Source organism: Monodon monoceros, unplaced genomic scaffold (genome assembly GCF_005190385.1).
Source record: "Monodon monoceros isolate NGI ecotype Baffin Bay Population unplaced genomic scaffold, NGI_Narwhal_1 Super_Scaffold_19, whole genome shotgun sequence".
NCBI lineage: Eukaryota > Metazoa > Chordata > Mammalia > Artiodactyla > Monodontidae > Monodon > Monodon monoceros.
In genome coordinates, this window is record NW_021703775.1 from 57,941,338 (window position 1) to 57,964,239 (window position 22,902).

The following is a 22,902-nucleotide window of genomic DNA, read 5'->3' on the forward strand; positions in this document are numbered from 1 at the left end:
AGGAATAATTAAAAGGATCATATTTGTTTTTTTTTTTTAGTAAACGTATTTATGTATGTATGTATGGCTGCATTGGGTCTTTGTTGCTGCACACGGGCTAGTTGTGGTGCACGGGCTTAGTTGCTCTGAGGCATGTGGGGTCTTCCCGGACCAGGGCTTGAACCTGTGTCCCCTGCATTGGCAGGCAGACTCCCAAGCACTGTGCCACCAGGGAAGTCCCTAAAAGGATCATATTTCTTAGGTATCTCTTACACATGCTCAAAAGGGAACACAGTGAAGCTTAATAATTAAAAATTTTAATGTATTTATTTATTGAGCAAATATTTTGAGTGCCTACTGCAAGCCAGGCACCATTCTCTCTTCTGGGAGTACTATTCTATGTTTTGAGAGAAAAAAAAGACAAAACTTTCTTTCTTCATGGAACTTACATTCTCATAGGAGAGATAGGGAAACAAGATGTAGAATAAAAACAGATTTCTCTAATAGGGTAGATTTTTTTAAGTTACTTTTGTAGGTTGGACCTTTTAAAAATAATCAGTTCATTAAATACCACTTTGACATTGTTGGGGAATGAGATGCCACATGTGAGAGCCTAGAATAGGGCAAGGCACTTTGGTAGGAACAGTTTTGTAAACAAAAATGGAGTTTACAGTCCGTGCTCTCAGCATTCACACAAGAACTGCAGTGCAAAGCTATTTAAAGATAACCACCTGCAGTGTCGGTAATATGCTTTAAGAGTCCACAAAAGTCGGAGTTTCTTGACAGCTGGCTCAGTCTAGGCAGGCAGCGGGTGGAACAAAAGTATAGAGATGCTAAACAACATACATATTTGGGAATAGTGACCTTTTTGGAGTGGTAGAAACTGGAAGAGGGGTGTGTGTGTGTGTGTGTGTGTGTGTGTGTGTGTGTGTGCGCGCGTGTGTGTGTTGGGGGAACTTATGAGTAGTATCAGAAGCAGAGATAGAAAAAGTAAATTAAAGGTGGATTGTATGCAGCAGGTCTCTAGATGGTCCTGTAAATAATGGGGAGCCACAGATGACTTTTTAGTAGGACAGTGGCAAGATTACATTTCTTGTTGAGAAAATTAAGTGACTATGGGAAGGATGGGTTGGAGAGTACGACAGGGAGGTTCCAGGCTATTTGGGGCATCTAAAGTATAGCCTAGGGGCAAGACCATAATCCCTGTAAGGGTGCCTCCTGAAGCACAAGTCCATAGTATATAATGTGAATAGAATTGTGCCATGTGGCAGGCAGCCTTGTGACCAACAGAAGGATGAGGGTCAAAAGTTGAAGATACTGAAAGTGAAGAAGAGAATCCAAGAGAATTTTGTGGTTAATAGGATTGGTAACCTACTGGGGATGGGAGTTTTGTGGGATAATAATAATTATAGATGGTTTGAAGTTTAAGACGGATCTTCACATTAGGTAGTGATGGTCTGGACAACACTTTTTTCCCCCACCTTGTATCTCGTTTTCATAAATTGCTTCATCCCTCATTGAGCCTACCATACCCATCTTTTTTCCACCCCTAATTTGAGCTTTGATATCTGTTTTGGACTATATAGTAAAGCTTATTAGAAGTATTTCTGAAACAAAGAAATTTTTCCTGTGGGGGGAGGTACTTTGAGAAAAGGGTATATGGGCTTTAAGTATATTTAAAGTATAGGGCTCTTTTAAAAAAATTATTTATTTTATTTATTTATTTTTGGCTGTGTTGGGTCTTGGTTGCTGCACGCGGGCTTTCTCTAGTTTTGGCGAGCGGGGGCTACTCTTCGTTGTGGTGCACGGGCTTCTCGTTGCGGTGGCTTCTCTTGTTGTGGAGCACGGGCTCTAGGCGTGCAGCCTTCAGAAGTTGCGGCTCGCTGGCTTTAGAGCACAGGCTCAGTAGTTGTGGCACATGGGCTTAGTTGCTCTGCACCTTAAGCACTGTGCCACCAGGGAAGTCCCTAGGGCTCTTAATATATGTCAAAGTTAACTCATTTATTATATTCCAGATTTAATTTTCTAGATAAATTACCTTATGGTATAGTAACTTTAATAAAATTTTATGATATTTAATTATAACAGTCTAGCCCTGTGAGGTACGTTAAAACATTTGATTATGGAAAAATTTAAATATACCCCAAAATACTAGAGTATAATGAACCCCAGTATACCTGTCAACATTTTGCTGGTCTTGTTTCATCTGTTTTTCTCTCTGCCCTTTTACTCTTTTTTTTTTTTTTTGCTGAAATATTTTAAAGCAAATGCTAAGCATATTCTTTCACCATAAATACTCGAATATATAACAGTTAAGGACTTTATTATTATTATTAATACAACCACAAAACCATTATCACACCAAGCAATCATCTTTACCCCAACTTAACACCATCTAATATAATACCCAGTCTGGATTCAGATTTCCCTTTTGGTTTCGAAAAAGAGTTTTATAGCTGGATTGTTTGAATCAGGTTTCAAACAAGTCTTGTGGTTATTTTTAAAGTTGATATTTTTTAAAGAGAAAATTAAGGCAGTGTGAAAACATTTTAGTATAAGCTATTCTAAGAGAGCAATGCTGTTTTGACAGCCATTCTGTCTGGAACTTAGTTTTGTACAAGGAGGTATCGAAATAGCTAGTATCTATTTTTTATGATTTTTAAACATAGGAAATCTTTCCAAAATGGGGGAAGTGGGTGTGACCCCACTTATCTAGAAGCCTAGAGTATGAAAATGTGAGCTATTCAAGGAGGTTCAGGTTTGGGGGAAGACCACACCTCTCTTAGTCAAAACACCCTAGATGGGATTTGGGACTGTTTTTGTAACTACTTGTGTAATGTTACAGTATATTTTATCTCCCTGGATGTACCTTCCTCATCTGTAAAATGAGTGGCTGAGTTTTTGTTTTTTTTTAATTTTTATTCAAGTGTAGTTGATTTACAATGTTGTGAAGAGTGGGTGATTTCTTATATTCCTTTTGAGTTCTTATTTTTGTGTGTTTTATTTTCTGTTTATTCTTAACTTTAACAGGATTCTCAAAGTTGGATTGGTGGAAACAATGAACCATTGACTGGCTTTACATGGAGAGGTGGTTGCGAAAGAGAAACTACAGGCATACAAGTCTGGAATGAAGTGTTTGTGATCGACAGACCTAATGGAACAAAAGTGAGATTCTCTTTATAGTTTTTTACTATATATAGTAAAATATATATATATAGTTTTTTACTAAAAAAACTAGTTTTTTTCTTCCATATTCTGTCGAGCAAAACAACACAGAACTATTAATATCTGATAACTTTAACATATGGGGATTATTATGTCAAAATGTGTGAGATACTTAAGTTAGAGGACTTTTCTTGACTTAATTACTGATTTTGATATTAACCATTTTATATTTGACTTTTATAGTCACTATTGGTGAATTTTTTACTTAGTATTTTAAACTTTTAAATTCCTAGGTGGCTGTGCTGCTAATGGATACCCAGGGTGCCTTTGATAGCCAGTCAACTATCAAAGATTGTGCAACAGTGTTTGCTCTGAGCACTATGACTAGCTCTGTCCAGGTGAGATACAGAGATGCCGCGGTATGATCAGGTCAGACAATCCTAATACCTTTGCTCTTCCTCAAAATGCCTTTTTATTGAAGGGAAAAAAAGGATTAAAATCAGAGAAACTATTTACATTTAGTATTGGTCACTTACATTTCTATGCTTGCTGTTCTGGCTTACTATGTGAAATTTCATACTTTTAGTGCTTACCAGGGAAACAGTGAACCAATAGCCAATCCCTTTGGTATTTCATCATAGTATCTATGCTTTTTTTTTTAAAAGGAGTATGTATTATTGCATGTTATCCTTAATTGAATTCAAGGATATTCAGTTGATATTGAATTCAATTGAATTCAGTCATATACAGTAAAGTATAGGGTGTTTCTTTATTTTTTGGCTAAACCAACCAAACAAACAACAAAACCAAGTAATTTAGTTTTCTACTCAATATGTATGACAACTAGTACATGATTATTTGAACTAATGGAGGTAGAGGCATAATAATTCTTATTTAGGAAACCTTAATGATGTTTATATAATAAACTAAGGACTTAAAGCACCTATTTCATTTAGAAAGGGGTAAAATCCTTTCTGTGTTTTCGCTTATGCTGTACCCTAGAGTTATGTTTGGTGTTCTATCAAGTTCTAGTCTCTTCAAGCTAGGCCATCTCTTTTCTGTATAATTTAGACTAATTGCACTGAATTAAACCACCACAGGTCATTTTTTATTTCTTTACTTTCTGTTTCCCGAGCTCATCTGTGGTTGATACTTCTCTGGCTGAAAAATGAATTATTGAAGTATGGTGGTTAGATCCAGCTGGTGATGTATCAAGATGTATATTTGCAAATATTTTAAAAAGTATGTGCTTCTCCTGAGATAAATATTTCTTATGGATGGTAGATTATAGGTGATACCGTCACAGTGTATTGGAATTTTTGTGCTTTCCATTAATATCTGGAATGTATGACCAGTTTCTATTAAACTTCCCATTTCTTTTCTTCCTCAATTTGAAGTATCTAGCTGTCAGAGTGGAAACAAGTTTTGGAATTATTATGAGATAAAAGAGAAGTGGCTTCTTTTTATTATAGGGATGGGAATATCTGTCACTACAAACTAAGTGATGTTATTGGGGACTCTCAGAGTCTCTTGTTTTCAGTTTGTCCTACCTCCTCTTCTCTGATCTTGCAGGGCAGCACAACTGCCATTTTCTTGAGGCGAGCAGAAGCCACATCTTTGTATTTATATTATCGCATTATAGCCCTTCAGATTAGCTGGCTCTGTGGCTTGCATTAAATTATAAGTTCTCTGTCCTAAAACTTATACCATGGTGTTCTCTTGTTTATTCAACTTTATGATAGCAAGAGAACTGGTTTTGGACAACCACGTAAAGCCATTCAGCCACCTTCTTATCGTAAAACAAAGATTTTGCCCATCTTGCCTATCTCACATGTGGTTTTGTGTGCAGTCAGAAATGAGATACAAATGAGATAATGCATAAGAAAGCGGTTTGTAAACTAAATAATCAAGAAGATTAATTTTTTTTTCTTTTTTAAGGCCGAACCGTGCGGCATATGGGATCTTAGTTTCCCAGCCAGGGATTGAACCCATGCCTGCATGCATTGGAAGTGTGGAGTCTTTTTTAAAATTTATTTATTTATTTATTTATGGCTGTGTTGCTGTGCGTGGGCTTTTCTCTAGTTGCAGCGAGTGGGGGCTATTCTTCGTTGTGGTGCGCGGGCTTCTCTTTCTCTGGCTTCTCGTTGCAGAGCACGGGCTCTAGAGCACAGGCTCAGTAGTTGTGGCACACGGGCTTAGTTGCTCCGTGGCATGTGGGATCTTCCCGGACCAGGGCTCAAACCTGTGTCTCCTGCGTTGGCAGGCGGATTCTTAACAACTGCGCCACCAGGGAAGTCCCAGGAATGCAGGGTCTTAACCACAGGGACCACCAGGGAAGTCCCTAATATTAGTTTTTATTATTGCTTCTTTCCTGATTCTTGAGGCTAGATTTCTCTCCTTCCTTACATAAGTTATCTGGCTGATAGATCAATAACAAATTGATCCCTTTGTCATTTATTCTTTCAAAAAATAATTACTGAGCATATATTAAGTACAACACAATATGCTAAGTACTAATGATCTACAATAAACAAATCTTTTCTGTTTGCTATTTAAAACCTGGCCCTGACAATGTAGGGATCTGGTCCTATATTCTAAAAGCTAAGGCCCATATGAGTGAGAATAGGTTGGTTATTCTTTCAGTTTTTAAGTTTAAATCTAGAGTTTAATCACCTCATCATTAATTACTTTTTAAGAACCTGTTTGGAATTAGTCAACTGAGAATATCATTTTAGGTTTGCCAGGCTATATTGGCTGTTTATATTCTTGACCTCCAAGTGATTAAGTTAGATTATCACTTATTTGCTGTTAGAACAAATTGTTCTATATTTGGAGTAACCCTATTTTCTTAGATATAAGTTATTTCCTAGCAGAGGTGACAACTATGGACATCCACTTTTGTCCTTTGGTGGTCCAGGTCATCTTTTAAAGACCTGACTCAGAAGGATTGGACCTAGCGAATCTTTTCTCCAATTACTGTTTCTTGAGAGTAGTGAAGTTTGCGTTACCAGCTCTGGTCTTTGGGCCTTGGAAAGTGGAAGAGTGCTACCTACTCTGTGTGTGTGTGTGTGTGTGTGTGTGTGTGTGTGTGTGTGTGTGTGTGTGTGTGTGTGTGTGGTAAAATGTTCATGTTAAGTTATTTAGACTGACTTTGCTTAAGTAAAACGATAACCATAATATTACAGTCAAGTTAGTTGAGGCACCCACTGAACAAACCATAAACTATATACTATGAATGCTCCAGGGAGGAATTTATCTTTGTATTGGGTTGGCCAAAAAGTTTGTTTGGGTTTTCTGTAACATCTTACAGAGAAAAACCCGAACGAACTTTTTGGCCAAACCAATAGTACTATGCCCTTCACATTCATTGACTTAGAAAAACAGTTGGGTAGTTGGGGGAACTCTTCACTTAAAAAAAAAAATCATGTCATAACATTAAAGAAACTTACTATGTAATATACTTTTTTTTTTTAATGTCTGCTGCCTTCTTGGCCCCATATGTGTATATTCATGATTTTTACACAGTTTACCACCACTGCTTCCCCCTTAATGTTTTATCCTAACTGTTAGGAAAAAAGAAAATTCTTTTCATGGACCACTGGTTAAGATAGTGACTGAGTCATTCATTTGTGCTCAGGTGTAAAATAGCCTTCGTTTCCACAAGTAAAGTTATACACAGCTGGGTATTCAAAGTAAAACACTAATAAAAACAAAAATTTGTTTTAACAGGTGTATAATTTGTCTCAAAATATTCAAGAAGATGATCTTCAACACTTGCAAGTATGTATGTCTCAAAGAATGTATGCCAAAGTATTGAAAATTTAATTCCCACTTTGTTGTGACTTTACATCAAGAACCTGTAATATTGTAAGAAGATTGACTATTATATGGTTTTAAACAGATGTACGACTTCTTAACTAGAAGAAATTTTAAAGTATATGCAGTCTTAAAAAATTAAATGCTTGGCTTTCAAATGATTTTAAAGGCTCTGACATCTAGTCGTCTGATATAGAATAGCTTTACAGAGGTCTTCTTTCAACCTCTTCGGGGGCATTATTTTAAATAATTTGATTTAATAGTTATTTACAGAATACGGCAGACTTGCAATGGAAGAAATCTACCAGAAGCCATTTCAGGTAAATAAATATTTTATCATTAAAAAAAATTTTATCTATGAAAAGCTATCATCTCGTATCTCTGGAGATATGAGGACATTATGCGAAACTCATTTTTAGCAAAAGATCTAGTGGAATTGAAACTAATTTATGGTAATGTCGTCACCATCTTATCAGTAGCAGCTTACAGGATAGGAAATAGAACAAATGAATATAGGCTGGTTCTTAATACTTTTACTTAAAAGGTTAATAACATTTCTTTTAACTGGATATTACTTCCAAAACTTGAGATAGTCATGTAAATTTCTTTTATATGTGATAAACTACTAGAAAATGTTATTGGTTGTACGTGTGTGTGTGTGTGTGTGTGTGTGTGTGTGTGGTATATTACAAGTTGAGGTTAGACCTATTATTCTTTATTTTTGTTTCAAATAGAAAAGTTTCAGAATTTATTATATCTCTCCCCCATGTGTTTTTTCATTACTTTTAAATGCTAGGTACAGAATATTAAGTCAGAAATTAACCTTGATTTGAGAAGCATATGCTCTGCTTGCTTCTGTGGAGTCTTATCATTAGAGATTTTTAAAAAAGCAGAGCTAATTTCAGATAGATTCTTTTTTGAAACAAGTGTAATTTGTAAGTAGACATTGTACTATTTGGTTAGTTGTGTTATAGTAGGTGAGAATGACTCCACCCTGTTTGCTCATCAGTGTGTGAAGTCCTTCCTGTGTGATAGCATCACTGGTGATTCTGTTAGTGGGTTACATTGATTCTGCCTCAGTCTTGTCTGGCTCAGGTGATCACTTTTATGAAATATTTGGGCAGGTTATGGTGTTATTTTGTGTATATGATGAAATATACTCTATTTGGCCTCTATCAGTTTTTCTGAACTGGGGTAATTTTGCCACCCAGAGGGCATTTACCAGTGACTGGAGACATTTTTGGTTGTCACAATTTTGGGGAGGAAGTTCATGCCATTGGCATCTAGTTTATAGAGGCCAGACATGCTGTTCAACATCCTACAAAATGTAGGACAGCCGTGCACAGCTAAGAATTATCTGACCCGAAGTGTCAGTAGTGCTGAGTTGAGGAACTTAAGCATATAGGAATTAAAAATTCTATGAAAAGAACTAATTGGTCTAGAATTAGGTTAGTTGGTCTTCTAGTTATACAATCTTGACTTAAAATTATGATCTGTATACCCTGATATGTCTTTTGTTTCTTTTTAAAATATCCTGTATTATTGCTTGTGGTGACTCTTATACACAGTGAGGTTCTCAGATGGAGGTAGTTTCTTGGTATAGGAGCTGGGAGTATTGTTGGCTTATGTAGGCTCTTGTTATAACTATGAGTAGTATTAAGCCATTTGGTTACTATAACTTTTGATAAGGATTGTTTTTGGGGAGTAAGGGGTGCTTCAGTTATTAAAGTAGTAATTTTTGGTAAAGTTTTATAAGAAATGATTTCAGTTTTTTCCCCTTCTTTCTGTAGACACTAATGTTTTTGATTCGAGACTGGAGTTATCCTTATGAACATTCATATGGTTTGGAAGGTGGAAAACAATTCCTTGAAAAGAGATTGCAGGTAAGCCCCCATTTCTTAGAGAGGAGAGCATAAGCACCAAGCCCCAGGTGAAGGTGTGGACTGTGGACTGCTGCTTAGACTACCAGCCTCTGAGTGTCATTGGAACACATTGAGTATCCCAGGTTAACCCAGATAACTGCATACATAATTGATGAGAAGTAAATTGGTATAGCACTCCTGTGAAAGAGGACAATAGAAATGCCCTCAAGTAGAAGTTAAGGAATGGATATTTCTCTCCAGAGCCAACTGCCCCTTCAATAAATCAATATTCAAAGGATAAAAGTTTGAAGTAGACTAACTTTTTGATCTGCTCAGGTTGCATGCATTTCTCTTTCTGGCCCAGCTGAGCTTCTGAGCATTTGGGACAGGCTGGATAATCTAGTGTGGATGCATTGAACACAGATGATGTGAGACTCTCTTTCCAAGGATACTATCTTGTAGAGTGGCAGCATATAGAGAAAAAAGGGATCTTAAACATTATCTAGTATAGCCTTTACACACACACACACACACACACACACACACACACACAAAACTGGGACCCAGAAAAGTGACTTGCCTTTGGTCACTTAACTAATTATAGATAACTGGGAGTAGGACCCAAATGTCCAAGCTCCTGGCCTGGCCTGTGCAAATGCCACACCAAGTCATTCCTGGAAAATAACATGGAAGTACTTTGGGAAACCCTCAGGTCAGATACTACCTACCTACTGACGTCCACAAAAGATACATAAAAATACCTTTATTCATAAGTAGGAGGTTTAGCTCTTTGGGGTAATAAAATTTGGTTTGTTTCCTATGAAAAAATGCATTTAATTTCGCAGGCACATTCAAAGACTTAGGGTATAATGTAATTTTTCTTAATCCTAAAATAAGATCAAAACCAACTGCTCATTTCTTGGATTATTTGAAAGGCATTTCTAGACTTGTCAGAGATAATTTCATTCATCAGCGTTTTCTCTGGTTTGTTCAGAAGAAATTAACCCACAGCACATCAGGCATATTAACTAAATTCAGAATTATGTACTTCAAAGATAAGGAGGTTTTAAAATATATTATTGAAGCCATACAGAAAAGTACTCAGATCATAAGTGTGCAGCTTGAGGAGTTTGTACAAATTGAACATAGCCATGTAACCACCCAGAAGCAACTGCCTGTATCCACTAACTCCTGCCCCCCTCCAACCCTTCATTACTCTTTTGACCTCCAACAGGCTTGGTTTTTGGACTTTTTATGAAAGGAATCATATACAGTATGTATTCTTTTGTGTCCAGCTTCTTTTGCCCAGTATTACATTTCTGAGATTAATCCACATTGTTGCATGTAGTTTAGTTCACTTATTCTCATTGCTATACAGTCTTCCATTGTATGAACAGGCAACAGGTTTTCCATTCTACTCTTGATGGAGATTTAGGTAGTTTCCAGATTTTGTTGATTACGAATGGTGCATGTTTTTTAGAATGGTTTTTGAGACGAGTTTGGGAGAATACGTGAGTTATATTGGGATAAGGAGTTATTAAAAATCTAACATTAGGATTTCCTTCCAGAAAATACATAGCAGTCTCTCTTCTGCAAAACACTGATAAACTAGCATAAATCATAAATAATCATTTGGAGTGAGTGCCGAAATCCTAATAAATTTTTAAGGCTCTTTGGACTGCATTGGCGCTTTTCGCCTTATCTGTTGTTTTGCTCAGGGGCTGACCTTTTTATTTGTAGGCAAATTAGTACTTTGTTTTTCTCTTTGCCATTATAAGTACTTTAAAGGCAAATTCTTAATTTACTTACTGGTTTATAAATCACAACCACACCTGTTGTTCTGGTGTTAGATATTATGATTAATTATTATTTGTATTTATTTATATCCTTGGCAGCTAACATGGGAAAAAAAGTCTTTTTTGGTTTAAGACAGAGTGGGGTCTTATCAAATGGTTAGAAATGGGCCTTTAGTAAAATTTTATTGTCAAGAAACACACACCTAGACTAGCATCTGAGTTAATGTGTGTGCATGTGAGTACGTATGTGTGTTTTCCTAAAAAAATGTGTTTTTCTCTTGTTTGCACCTTCACCTTGTCTCCTTCTGTCCCCAGGTAAAACAAAATCAACATGAAGAGCTACAGAATGTAAGGAAGCACATTCACAATTGTTTCTCAAATCTTGGTTGCTTCCTTTTGCCACATCCTGGTCTTAAAGTTGCAACTAATCCTAGTTTTGATGGGAGATTGAAAGGTGGGAATTCCCATTCTTGCTAAAATCAGAACTTAAGTTTTAGAGGCTGAAAGTTAAAAAAAATACATGGTTCCTTAAATTTTTTCTTTTATACTGGAGGACGTTTTGATGCATTATTAATGGTGTGATTGTAATGTATTGGTTTCTTGCAAACACCTGGCATATTGATTAACATTTTATAAGGTGGTCTGTTGCTCAGCACTGATGTCCTAAAAATACTGAAGCCTGAGAACATTTCAGTATTTCATCTGATTGCACTCTGCTAAAAAGCATCACCAATATATTATATTGATGTAATTAGATTTAAGTCTGTTTGGGGGTGATGGTGTAATTTTTTGTGTATGTTTTAGGATTATTTTGAGCATGATGGCAAAAGGCTTGAGGATTGACGAAACTTTTAACAGTATGGCTGGAGAAACAAAATTTAGTATTAAAATGTAATACAATTTCATGAATTGCTTGCCATTTGGAAAGGATAGTTTAGTTAAAATACTTGATGTGGAATTTGTTCTGGTAGGCCACAGTTTTATTTGTTATTTGGGCTGAAAGAATTATTGGGAGATGAAGGAAGTGGGGTAGTAGAGTGGAGGGGTGGTTATATTTTTTCCTAGGAGATGTGACAGTGTGACGTGTTTGGATGAGTTTTTTGAAATGAATCTACACTTAAGTAGCATATTTTTATTTTATGAAATAGAATTTTATTAACTCTTACCAATGGGGACTTTACTTTTTTTTTTTTTTTTTTTTTTTTTTTTTTACTGACATATTGACTAATTTCATGTCCACTAGATATTGATGAAGAGTTTAAACGAGAGCTTCGAAATCTGGTTCCATTGCTGCTTGCCCCAGAAAATTTGGTAGAAAAAGAGATAAGTGGATCTAAAGTCACTTGTAGAGATCTTGTAGAATACTTTAAGGTAGGAAAATTCTTACATTAAATGGCTTTGTCTAAGTTAGAAATATAGCTGACTTAAAACTCATTTGTATGTACAAGAAATTTCTTACCTTTATTTTAAAGCAAAAAAGTAAAATTTATATTTTTTTGCCTTGAATTGGATGTATCAGTGTTTAAGAATATTTAACATTGTAGCAGACAACATGTATCTTCTAGACAGTGATTTTATTCTTTGTAGAGTTATCCTACTTTTTCTCCAGCTCTGATATGGAAAGAAGAACCATTCACCATAGTATTACAATACCACTCTATCATTTGAGAATGATAATAGGTATTGGGAGCATAATTCTGTATCCTGAGTTCTCACAAAAGCCTTCTCTCAGAGTCTGGGACTTGATAAGAGCAGCTGAAAGTATCCAGACTGGGTTTGAGCTCGAGTGCGGGCCTCTCACCGTTGTGGCCTCTCCTGCTGCGGGGCACAGTCTCCGGATGCGCAGGCTCAGTGGCCGTGGTTCACGGGCCCAGCCGCTCCGTGGCATGTGGGATCTTCCCGGACTGGGGCACAAACCCGTGTCCCCTGCATCGGCAGGCGGACTCTCAACCACTGCGCCACCAGGGAAGCCCTGTTCTCTAGTCTTTATAGCTTGCTTGCCAGAGCAAGACTATTGTAGAGGTTTGTATTTATTCATTGTAGTTGTAAATAGACAGAAGGGAAATACAGTTAACTAAGAGTGTATTTTTGTATTATTTAATGGACACTTGATCACTTTCATACTATCTTTGTTCAGTTATGAATTAATTTAGAGTCAGTAGAAAGTTGAGGTGAAAGATTCCTATATAGAACTTACTTAAAAACGTTCATCTTTCTTTCTCTTAAACCACAAATTGAGTAATTTTTTTTCCCTTGAACTGAAGTGTATTTTAAGCTGGTCAAAGTAAAATACTGAGTTAAAATATTTTCTTACATATTTATTTGAAATGTTGGCATTAGGGGAGAATTATGGATTTCTTTTCATAAAGTAGATGACATTTTATATATAACTTTTAAATATGAGACATAATTTTTATGCCAAGTTGGAGTTACATTTAGAGACATTTCTCTAGGATATTATTTAGCAACATACACACTTAATAATGTTGAGAATAGGGTTAACTCTGTTGGAATGAGAGTATATGATTTTTAAAGCCTAGACTTTCCTTATAATAGTGTGAATCATTTTTCTATTTAATGATTTTTCTTTCTTTGGGGATGTGGAGCCAACTTGCATAACCTATGAATATAATGAGTCTTCTGTATTTTTAGGCTTACATTAAAATTTATCAAGGAGAGGAACTTCCACATCCAAAGTCCATGCTTCAGGTAGTGTGTGTGTTGTACATACATTTATTTACGAAGGAGAAAAAAAAATCTTTGCTTTAGAGATAAATGCTGGAAATGGGGTAGTGTTTCTTTCCATGCAAATACATTTTAGATACCTAAGGTATGGGTCCTGAAGTTTTAATGAGTTTTTGTAACTATAGGTTGCACACCTTGCACACCAGAAATGAGGGTCCTCGGTGCCTTCTCTTCAGTTGCTCAAAAAGTGTAGGAGAATTTCTGCTTCAGAAGATAGCTTCATATGGGCCTTGCCAAACCAAGAGCCTTGCTTCTGCTTTCTGAGTCTTTGACAACGAATGTTGTTTGAAATAAGGCTTATTTTCTCTTGATATTAATGATTCACGTCTGGTTCTAGTGAATATAGATTTTGTTTTTATTTTTTTTAAAAAGGTGTTCTTTAGGGACAATGTTATTTTAACCTAATTCATTTTTTTTTAAATTTGCTACTTTGGGCATTTCTCAGTTTTATAGTAGATTAAACTGTTTTTTCATAAAACCCATACAATAAGCAGTTTTGTGGATTTAAAAATGTATCTTGTGTTTAATACTGATTATGAGAGAGAGGACCATATGAGTAATTCTTGATTCTTTGCACCTGGGGACTTGACACATTTTAGGGTTGTATATGTTTAATTTTCTATAATTTCCTGGGCATATGTGGTATTTTCTACAAACCCACTTTAACAAACCTAAGCAAAACAAGATTAAGCAGGTAGTCCTATTAGAAGCAATTATTATGTCCTTTATACTGGTGTTTCCTTCAATTAGAAAGGGAAACTGGAAGTTGATAATATTTTCTCTGATTCATTTTCAGACTTGGCCATTGTACATAATTTATTGTCTTAATCAGAATTTATAGTTATCAGGTATTTCACATAAAATTGGCACATTTTATTTTATTTCTTAGGCAACAGCTGAAGCTAATAATCTTGCTGCAGTAGCAGGGGCAAGAGAGATCTATTGCAAAAGTATGGAGCAGGTTTGTAACTAAAATTTAAATTTGACACTAGAGTAAGATAGAAGATTTTTATATTTAAAATAATTGAACCAATTTGTGCTCCTCTTACATTGTCATGTTACATCATTCCCAAATTTCCCTTTATCATCTCTGCTGGAAATAAACTAAGAGTATAATTCCCATGGTTAGAGTGCAGGTATGGGTAGTAAGTTATTACTTAGACCACACTGAGATCTTCTCTGACACATGACTCAGAGTGCTGTTATTAGTAGCTTCTGATGCGAGCAGCATCAGCTTAAGGGCAATAGCAGCTTCTTTGCTAAGCTTGCTAACTCAAACATTGAAGTACCTTTTTTATGTTATCTTTTACCCACTTTCTTGCCAGCAATCTTTTGTACTCTTTTGGTGTATTGCTGGGTCAGGTGAAGTCAGGTACAGACTGCAGTGTAATTCTTTTTGTCTTTATTGGTATATAATTAATACCAATATAATTAATTTTGGAAAGTTTATTTTGCTTGAGTCAGTTAAACATATAAGAAATAAGTAGGTTATGATAATGTGTGACGTATTATGAACAGATGTAAAACTAAACCATGTAGGTGGTTTGACTTTTTGAGATTAAAAATTATGCACAGGGAATTTCTTTCAAGTGTGAATTATTTCCAGCATGTAATCTGTCCTAATGTAACCCTGCCTGTACAGGTATGTGGTGGGGACAAGCCTTACATTGCACCTTCAGATCTGGAGCGAAGACACCTGGATCTCAAGGAAGTGGCGATTAAACAGTTTCGTTCAGTAAAAAAAATGGGTGGAGATGAATTCTGCCGTCGTTATCAGGACCAGCTTGAGGCTGAAATAGAAGAAACCTATGCAAATTTTATAAAGCACAATGATGGCAAAAATATCTTCTATGCTGCTCGTACCCCTGCCACACTATTTGCAGTCATGTTTGCTATGTATATAATCTCAGGACTGACTGGCTTCGTTGGCCTAAACTCTATAGCCGTCTTGTGTAACCTTGTCATGGGGTTAGCACTGACGTCTCTTTGTACTTGGGCATATGTTAAATACTCTGGGGAGTTCAGAGAAATTGGAACAATGATTGATCAGATTGCTGAAACACTATGGGAACAGGTTGGTATCTGTCTTTTGGTTTTTCAGTGACTAATCTTATCCCTGTGACTCCCCACCCCTCCTTCCAGTCCCCCATTCCCCACCCCCAGTATTTGCACACCTACTTTTCCTTTATCTGGAGAATGGTAAAAGGATATTTTCCTTTTTGTTTAGATGCATAATTTGAATATAAAGTATGAACTGTTTTTTCTCCCCTTTAAAGTTGTAATTATAGTGTGCTTTGGTTGGCTTACATCTGTAATATCCTTTGGATAGATTCTTAGTCATAGGCCTGATTATACCAGACAAGTGGGCAGGGCCAGAGTCTTTAAGGATTTTTTTTTTAAGAAAAGAAAATATAATTAGTGCAAGAGTTATGAAGGTCAGGAAAGAAGTTTGGAAGTGTAATTCTTTTGCTTTAGGAAAGCAAAAGAAGTTTCTTACTAATATTGGCAAGAACCAAGGCATGCTTATATTCCAGGAAAAATATTGTGTCTTCATTGCCTTCCATGAAGTTAGTAGTGATTTACTGATGTACTACAAGGAACAATCTTATAGGGAATTCTTACATCAAAGAAACTTTGTTTGACCTCTATACTGTGGAAATACTAATGAACAAAGCAAAGCACCACAAACAGAGAACCAGCTTTTCTTAATCATAATCCGTTACCTCAACCAGAATTCAAATCATGATTTTTTACCTCAAACCAGAATTCAAAGTTGGGCCTGACAAGTATCTACTAAGGAAAGCCTTGTTGTATATCAGCCAACTGTTGTCTGGAATTGCCTGTGTTCAGAAAATTTCATTTAAGGATGTTGTCATTAAAATGATCATCGTGAAATACTTGAGCATCATGTCAAGGACCAGAATGAAAACTACAGTTATTACCGATGGACAGTTACAAAAGGTGTTTTCAGATACCATTTCTGGGCTGATGAAGTGTATTGGGCTTATTTGAAGATCTAAGATATGCAGGTCCATGTTGGTTTGGCTTTAAATTCAAAGACTGAAGTTGATTGGATGTTGACTTTTCTATTAATAATGTTATTATTTTATACAGTGACCCACTATATTAATTTGGATTTTATATTTCTTCTTTATAGAAATGTTCTATTTATTCAGATCTGATTTGGAAGCTTGTGTCTGGATATTTGTAAAATTTAAATTTTTATATCAAAAATAATCTCATTCTTTATATTCACATAAATATATTTTCATATATTTCATATATTTCAATATTCATATATTCCTTTGATATCTTCTGACCGAAGATGGATTAAAAGCTATCACAACCTCAAAAAAAAAAAGCTATCACAATGTCACTTAAAATATTACCTACTTTAAAAATGTTGGACCATTACTAATTTTGTGCAGCATGAATTTCGATAGTTGTACATTGTCTTCTTTTGAAAACCACTCATCTCCCATGCAGCATTGATTTTAGGAGTTTAGAAGTGCCATTATTACAAAACAAGTAAATGGAAGAATCTAAAGTGTGTAAAATTATTTTCAGTATAGTTGAGGTAAGATGATCACTAGTCAGAAGATCTGTGCTGTGTCAACACTTGTCTAAATTTTTTTGCATTTCTCTTTTCTTTTGCTTCAGAGGAGTCCCAGGAAGGTGAGAAACCTACAAAGTCTCAAATTCTTGTAGTCTTAAGTTCTTTAACTTCAAGGCACTCTGAGTCATTCTCCTAACGAATCACTCCATGTTTTAGGTGTTTTCCAAACTGTTTGAAGTTACTAGACGTCGAATGGTTCATCGTGCTCTTTCATCAGCACAGCGACAGAGACTGTCATCCAACAATAACAAGAAGAAAAATTAGACAGTATTTTTAACTTTTTTCTCTATCCGAAGTGTTCACACTTACACATGTAGGACAATAAGCAGGACCGTCTGGGCCGGTCTGCATAAATGCTGTATACATACCAGATTTGATGCTGCATATAGGGTATGGAATTGCACATCCATCTCATAGGAATTGTAAATGGTTTGAATAGGAGGAAAGTAATTTTTGTTGCATTATAAAATGTCTAACTGCATTATTTGTAGCATCATAACTTTTTTTGGGAGAAGCACCTTTTTATTTCCCACATTCCTGGTTATTTTCTTCATTGCTTTGAATTGAATTTTTATATCTATTTTTATATGTAACTCTTTTTTTACCTCATGTTTTTATTTGTTTTGCACATTTCTCATACCACAGGTATTGAAGCCCCTGGGTGATAATTTGATGGAGGAAAACATAAGGCAGTCTGTAACAAACTCTATCAAAGCAGGCCTGACTGACCAGGTGTCTCATCATGCCAGATTAAAGACAGACTGACAGTTCATCTGCTCATGGACTCCACTCTTTCTTTTTTTCATGCTTGCTGTACAATGAGAACTCAAATAAAAATAAACCAAAGTTTACAATCAACTGTAGAAGTAGTTTAGATAACTGGCTTCACAGATGGCTGCCACAGAGTGTGAAATTGTTTGTTGGTTTTAAGCATTCTGTTCATGGCTCCTAAGGTATGAAGACTGGCTGAGGAGCATTAGTTTTCATGCACACTTGTACCATGTTTAATTCTTTTTTCCCCCTTTTTACATAATCTAATGTTAGTGAAATTTGTCTTATGTAAAGGATATTTCAGGGAAATATTTTAAGAAATCTATTTAGAGTCTCTTTAACACAGTGTCCCATTGAAATTTTAATTTTTAGAGAAGTTTTGAATCACTGTATCAAGAATCAGATTGGAATGACAAAGAAGCCTTTATTGAGCCACGACATTAAAAGTATATATTGCTTTACTGCCTTCAATACCAGTATTACATAAATGCATGTATCAGAAACTTCACAGAAATTACATGACAACTCTTGTAGCTAAGAAAGTGATTCTGAGGTGTACATTTGTCTTGCCTTTTTAAATTTATAAACCTGCCCTAAAAGGAGATGCATATCTGGGAAACTGAACTGTCTTTATGCAGTTTAGCCTTCATGTACATAAAACATGCCGTTAATTTATTGGGGGAGAAATTCCATCCAAAAATGTTGCCTACAGCTATGAGTTAAGAGTGTCTATACAGTGTGTAGCTTTTATTTTCTAAAATCACAGGTAGGGCATGTATATGGATTATAAATATATAAATACGATTTTGTATTAAAAGTTTTGTAGTTTATGACAAAACCTGGTTCTGTGGTAGGCTAAGGAGCACAGTCCCTGTGAAGGAATGTTTGTGGCTCATGTCAGTGTGTGAATGCATAGACAATTTGAAGTTTTTGATATATTTGTGATATTTATCTTCTTGAGCACTGCAGTCTCACCACCCTCCCCCCACCCCCTCCCCCCAGGGGAATTCAATGGGAATGTTTATCGTGACTTTGTCCTCTGTTGCATTTTAAAGTTCCTTCCTGTAATTTATTTTCAGTACATAATTAAAAATTTGTATATATAAAATGGAACTTGTGATTTTTTTTTTTAAGGAATTCTTCAAATATGTATTCCATTACATAAACCTATTTGTTTATACTGAAAAGAGCATGAGTGGGAAACACCCAAGTGAGAGCTGTAAGGTATCGTACCTCATACCTCGAATCTAAGCTTGTAAAAAGTTATTTTTCTGTGTCTGTCTCTGTTAGGGAAAACTTGTTGTGATTAGCCTAGGGGATTTATTAATTTTGTTTCTCTCTTTTTTGTGGTGTACGTAAGGCTAACATTCTGTAATACTTTTGTAGCCTTCTCTATGAACACCTATTAAAGCGTCTAGTTTGGTTTTTAAGTGAAGAGAACTCAGATGTTGAGTTGCATGGCCGAAAGCTCTAAATTTACTTTGGTTGATATATCTGCCTCCTGCTTCAAATCCTGTTTTTATATGGATTGTATTTGTTTCCATCTGTATTAAACTGCTACCAACTCATCTGTTCTTAAACAGAATCCACCTGAAATGTGTCTCTTTTTATTTCTTTTACCACCCTGTTTTATGAATGGAAAAAATAAAAAGTTTGTTGTATAATAGCAATTCTTCTGAAATTAAAGACAGGTTGGTTATTTATTTATTTATTTTTAAGCAAAAGTGCTGTGAAATCTAAACCATTGGATTTCTTAGTATTTCTTGTTGGAAGGAGTGTTTTCCCCAAAGATACAATTCTATAAAGGATTCTAAGAAAGTACTTTGGTTTCAGCTGGAAGACTCTGAATATTGCTACACAAGAAGCAATAAAAGGGAATAAAGACAAACTCAAAACTGTTTGCTGAAATAAGTTTTGTGTTAGTATATTTTCTGTGGTATAATTTTTTAGTAATTTATATTATAAGGTAGGTTTTTAAAAAAGAAACCCAATAACAAACAGTCTATCTTCCTAATTAAGACATAAATAATTTACTTTTGTGGAAGGGACAGTCATTTGTGACCCTACTATTGAGTATGCCTTGTATGTCTCTCATGAAGATAGCTAGTCATCCTTGCTTCACTGAACATATTCTACTTGTGAAGCTGAAGAGCAGTATTTAATTTTTGAGGGTTTATATTTTCGGTGAACTTTGAGCAGGACTTCCTTTAGTTATTTTACTCCCACAATTGGGCTAGCTACTAGGGACTTGACCTTGCCGTAGGCGTGAGTGCTGCTGGTGTTAGTTACATTGTTTCATTTTTGTGGGATTTAAAAAATTGTTTTTTGGTCTTAACTTGGTTAAGAACCTATTAAAATATACCATGAAATTTCAGAAAACACTGACGTTGCTGTTAGTGGTCCACTGAGGTCAAACGGCCTTATGGAAAGCTTTCTGATGAGCTGCTTCTCTGCTAGTGGGGGTTGCTTGGGTCTGCTGCACACACTTTTAGGTTTCAGCAGCTCCATTCCTGGCTTGAATTTTCCCGTACTTTGACCATAATTGATCTGTGCACCTAAATGTTTTTCCATTTGTGTCCTGGTTGTGGGGTGATGGTGAGAACCAGCTTGGAGAGCTGGCAGCTGTTCCAGGCAGCCATCTTACTTGGCCAGAGTTTACTAATCAAATGACTGTCTTACTTGGATTCAGTCTGGAGCCTCTGTCAGAGAGAATCCTTCCACTTGGCTTTTGGGCAAACAAAGCTACATCAGAGCTTTCCCAAGCAGGACAGAGAAATGCCACCTTCTCTACCTAAGTCTTCTATCAGATCCTAGGAATTTTTCTCTCCAGATTTGCAGTTTGCTGGAATTTAGGCTGAAGAATTGATCTACCCTTGACATACTTGAGTGTGATACAGCTCCTATTATGTTCTCTTTAGGTTTGTGACGTTTTCGATTCTTCAGTGCCAAAGCTAGCAGTTGACCAGGTCAGAAGTGCCTAAAGATTGTAAAAAAGCTTAGGAGAAGAGGGGATCATAGCCTTTGCATAGCTCAATCAAGCACTTAAATATACATTAGCACTTTTTGTACAACAGTCGTGTGGTAGGAAACCACTTTATCGAAAAAGGTGTCTCGGGTATCTCAGGCTTGCAAACCAGGATTCTGCAACTCCACACCTCCAAGGGTTTGAGTCAGTGGAAGGTTTCAGACACAGATGAGTAACATTCCTAACTCAAAGCTGTGTCTTAGCTGCATTCTGAAAAGTACTAAATGTGGAGAAAAAAGATTCTGTTAATACTGAAACAAGGTGAAAATTACCCATAATACTACATTAAAAACACAAGTCACATGAGGCAAGAAGTGAAAATCTTCCGGTCCTTTTGATACACCCCAGAGGTAACCGTATATTTGGTGTGTGTGCTGTGGAAATCTTTCCCTGTGCTTATTGACACGTCACTATACTGCATAAAACATACTCAATTTTTATTTTACACAAAAATAGAATTACCCTGTACGTGATATATTTTTTTCATATAACTGACATTCTAGGCCATTAAGTAATTCTTTAATGCTCACATGGTTGCTTTGACCCTTCTGAGGGTAAGAGGGGTTTTGAGGAGAGAGCACTAGACCTTGGATCTCTGCTAACAGTTTCCTTACTTTTTATGACAATTCCTGCCCTCTCACAGGATTGGTGAGAGAATCGAATATGAAAAGCAGGTAGCATAGAAAATTTGTACTCAGTTTTGCTTGTCTTAAGTCTCCATCTGCTGGCTCTATTTGGCCAATAGTCTGTCTGATAACTACTTCCTGAAGCTTGTCCGTAACGATTTTTTTTTTTTTTTTTTGGTGGGGCATGGGAGTAATTTGGGCTGTTATTTAAATAACAGTTATTTTTAAGCTTTCTGACAAATACGCTTATATGGCAAACAACACGGTCATTGTGGAGGAAAATGGGTCTATAGCTACTGACAGAGCAAGCAAGAAAGGTCATCTAAAATGGCATAGTTTAGATTTCCCAAACACAAAACGTGAAGGCTCCGTAAACACTTATGTAACCTAGAACTGGAAGAATACTTGAATTTCAACTCCAGGAAAAGGAGATGGACCTTGGAGTTAAAACGGAACTTTGTTCCCAGCACCACCACTTCCAAGCTTTGTGAACTTGGGCAAACACTTAGGTAACAGCTGAGCCTCACCTTCTTCATCTATAAAATGGAGATAATACCTACCTTTCAGGGTTGTGAGGAGGATGAGATGAAAACATATATCAAAATCCTGGTAGACATTCTTCTGAATCCCTTTTATGGGGATGATATTTGTGAAACGTGCATCTATCCTTCCAAACCATACGTACTTAATTTTACACCCTTTGCTTCTTGAAGAGAAAAAAACATGATGAATCTTGGAGGGTGGTGGTCATTGTTATTTTGTCTATGGAGAAAAGCAGTATCAGTAAGTTCTTTTTTCCTCAACTGGATTAAGCTCCTTGGAAAGAAGAAACCATACTTCATGCATCTTTTAATCTTTCATATTATCTAGTATTTTTGTATATGGTAAATGCTCAGTATTTTTTTTTTTTTTTTTTTAATGAAAGCTTCTTTCTTTCTTTATGGCTGTGTTGGGTCTTAGTTTCTGTGCAGGGGCTTTCTCTAGCTGTGGTGAGCGGGGACCACTCTTCATCGCGGTGCCTGGGCCTCTCACTGTCGCGGCCTCTCCCGTTGCGGAACACAAGCTCCAGATGCGCAGGCTCAGTAGTTGTGGCTCACGGGCCCAGTTGCTCCATGGCACGTGGGATCTTCCCTGACCAGGGCTCGAACCCGTGTCCCCTGCGTTGGCAGGCAGATTCCCAACCACTGCACCACAAGGGAAGCCCTCAGAGTATTTTAACATGGGCTGGACTGTTCAACTTCATCCCCTTCACACACCTTCTGTATTTAAACATATACCGTCCGCTATACATGAGCGAGGTGGTTACGTGGCAGCTATGGGCCCGAAAGTGTCAATGTTTTGCATTATTTCCCCTTGGCCTCAAGATGCGAAGGAACATGATCATTAAGTAAAAAGTATCTGGTATAATAACTTCGGGGTAGAGTGAGGTTAGGTTACCCTTAAGGATTTGGATTATCTTTAGAACTTTAGTATACTGATTTGATCTAATACAGCTTAAGTA

The 22,902-nt window shown here is 36.3% G+C and overlaps 1 protein-coding gene across 4 annotated transcripts in view; it reads left to right on the forward strand.

The window, feature by feature from the left end:
- The window catches only part of ATL2 (atlastin GTPase 2), a 62,861-nt gene extending 43,231 nt beyond the window's left edge, over positions 1 to 19,630 (forward strand). For 2 of the 4 annotated variants that reach the window (XM_029232063.1, XM_029232064.1), the window contains 11 exons: positions 3,010 to 3,144; positions 3,438 to 3,542; positions 6,874 to 6,924; positions 7,224 to 7,280; positions 8,751 to 8,843; positions 10,934 to 11,072; positions 11,862 to 11,989; positions 13,271 to 13,327; positions 14,253 to 14,324; positions 15,006 to 15,437; positions 17,625 to 18,858. In XM_029232063.1, coding sequence (XP_029087896.1) covers positions 3,010 to 3,144; positions 3,438 to 3,542; positions 6,874 to 6,924; positions 7,224 to 7,280; positions 8,751 to 8,843; positions 10,934 to 11,072; positions 11,862 to 11,989; positions 13,271 to 13,327; positions 14,253 to 14,324; positions 15,006 to 15,437; positions 17,625 to 17,744 — 1,389 coding nt within the window. In that variant the 3' untranslated portion in view covers positions 17,745 to 18,858. Of the gene's footprint in view, positions 1 to 797; positions 802 to 3,009; positions 3,145 to 3,437; positions 3,543 to 6,873; positions 6,925 to 7,223; positions 7,281 to 8,750; positions 8,844 to 10,933; positions 11,073 to 11,861; positions 11,990 to 13,270; positions 13,328 to 14,252; positions 14,325 to 15,005; positions 15,438 to 17,023; positions 17,039 to 17,135 lie in introns of those variants that run through there. The other 2 variants (XM_029232066.1, XM_029232065.1) reach the window with 2 other exon arrangements.
- Positions 19,631 to 22,902: the final 3,272 nt, after the last annotated feature.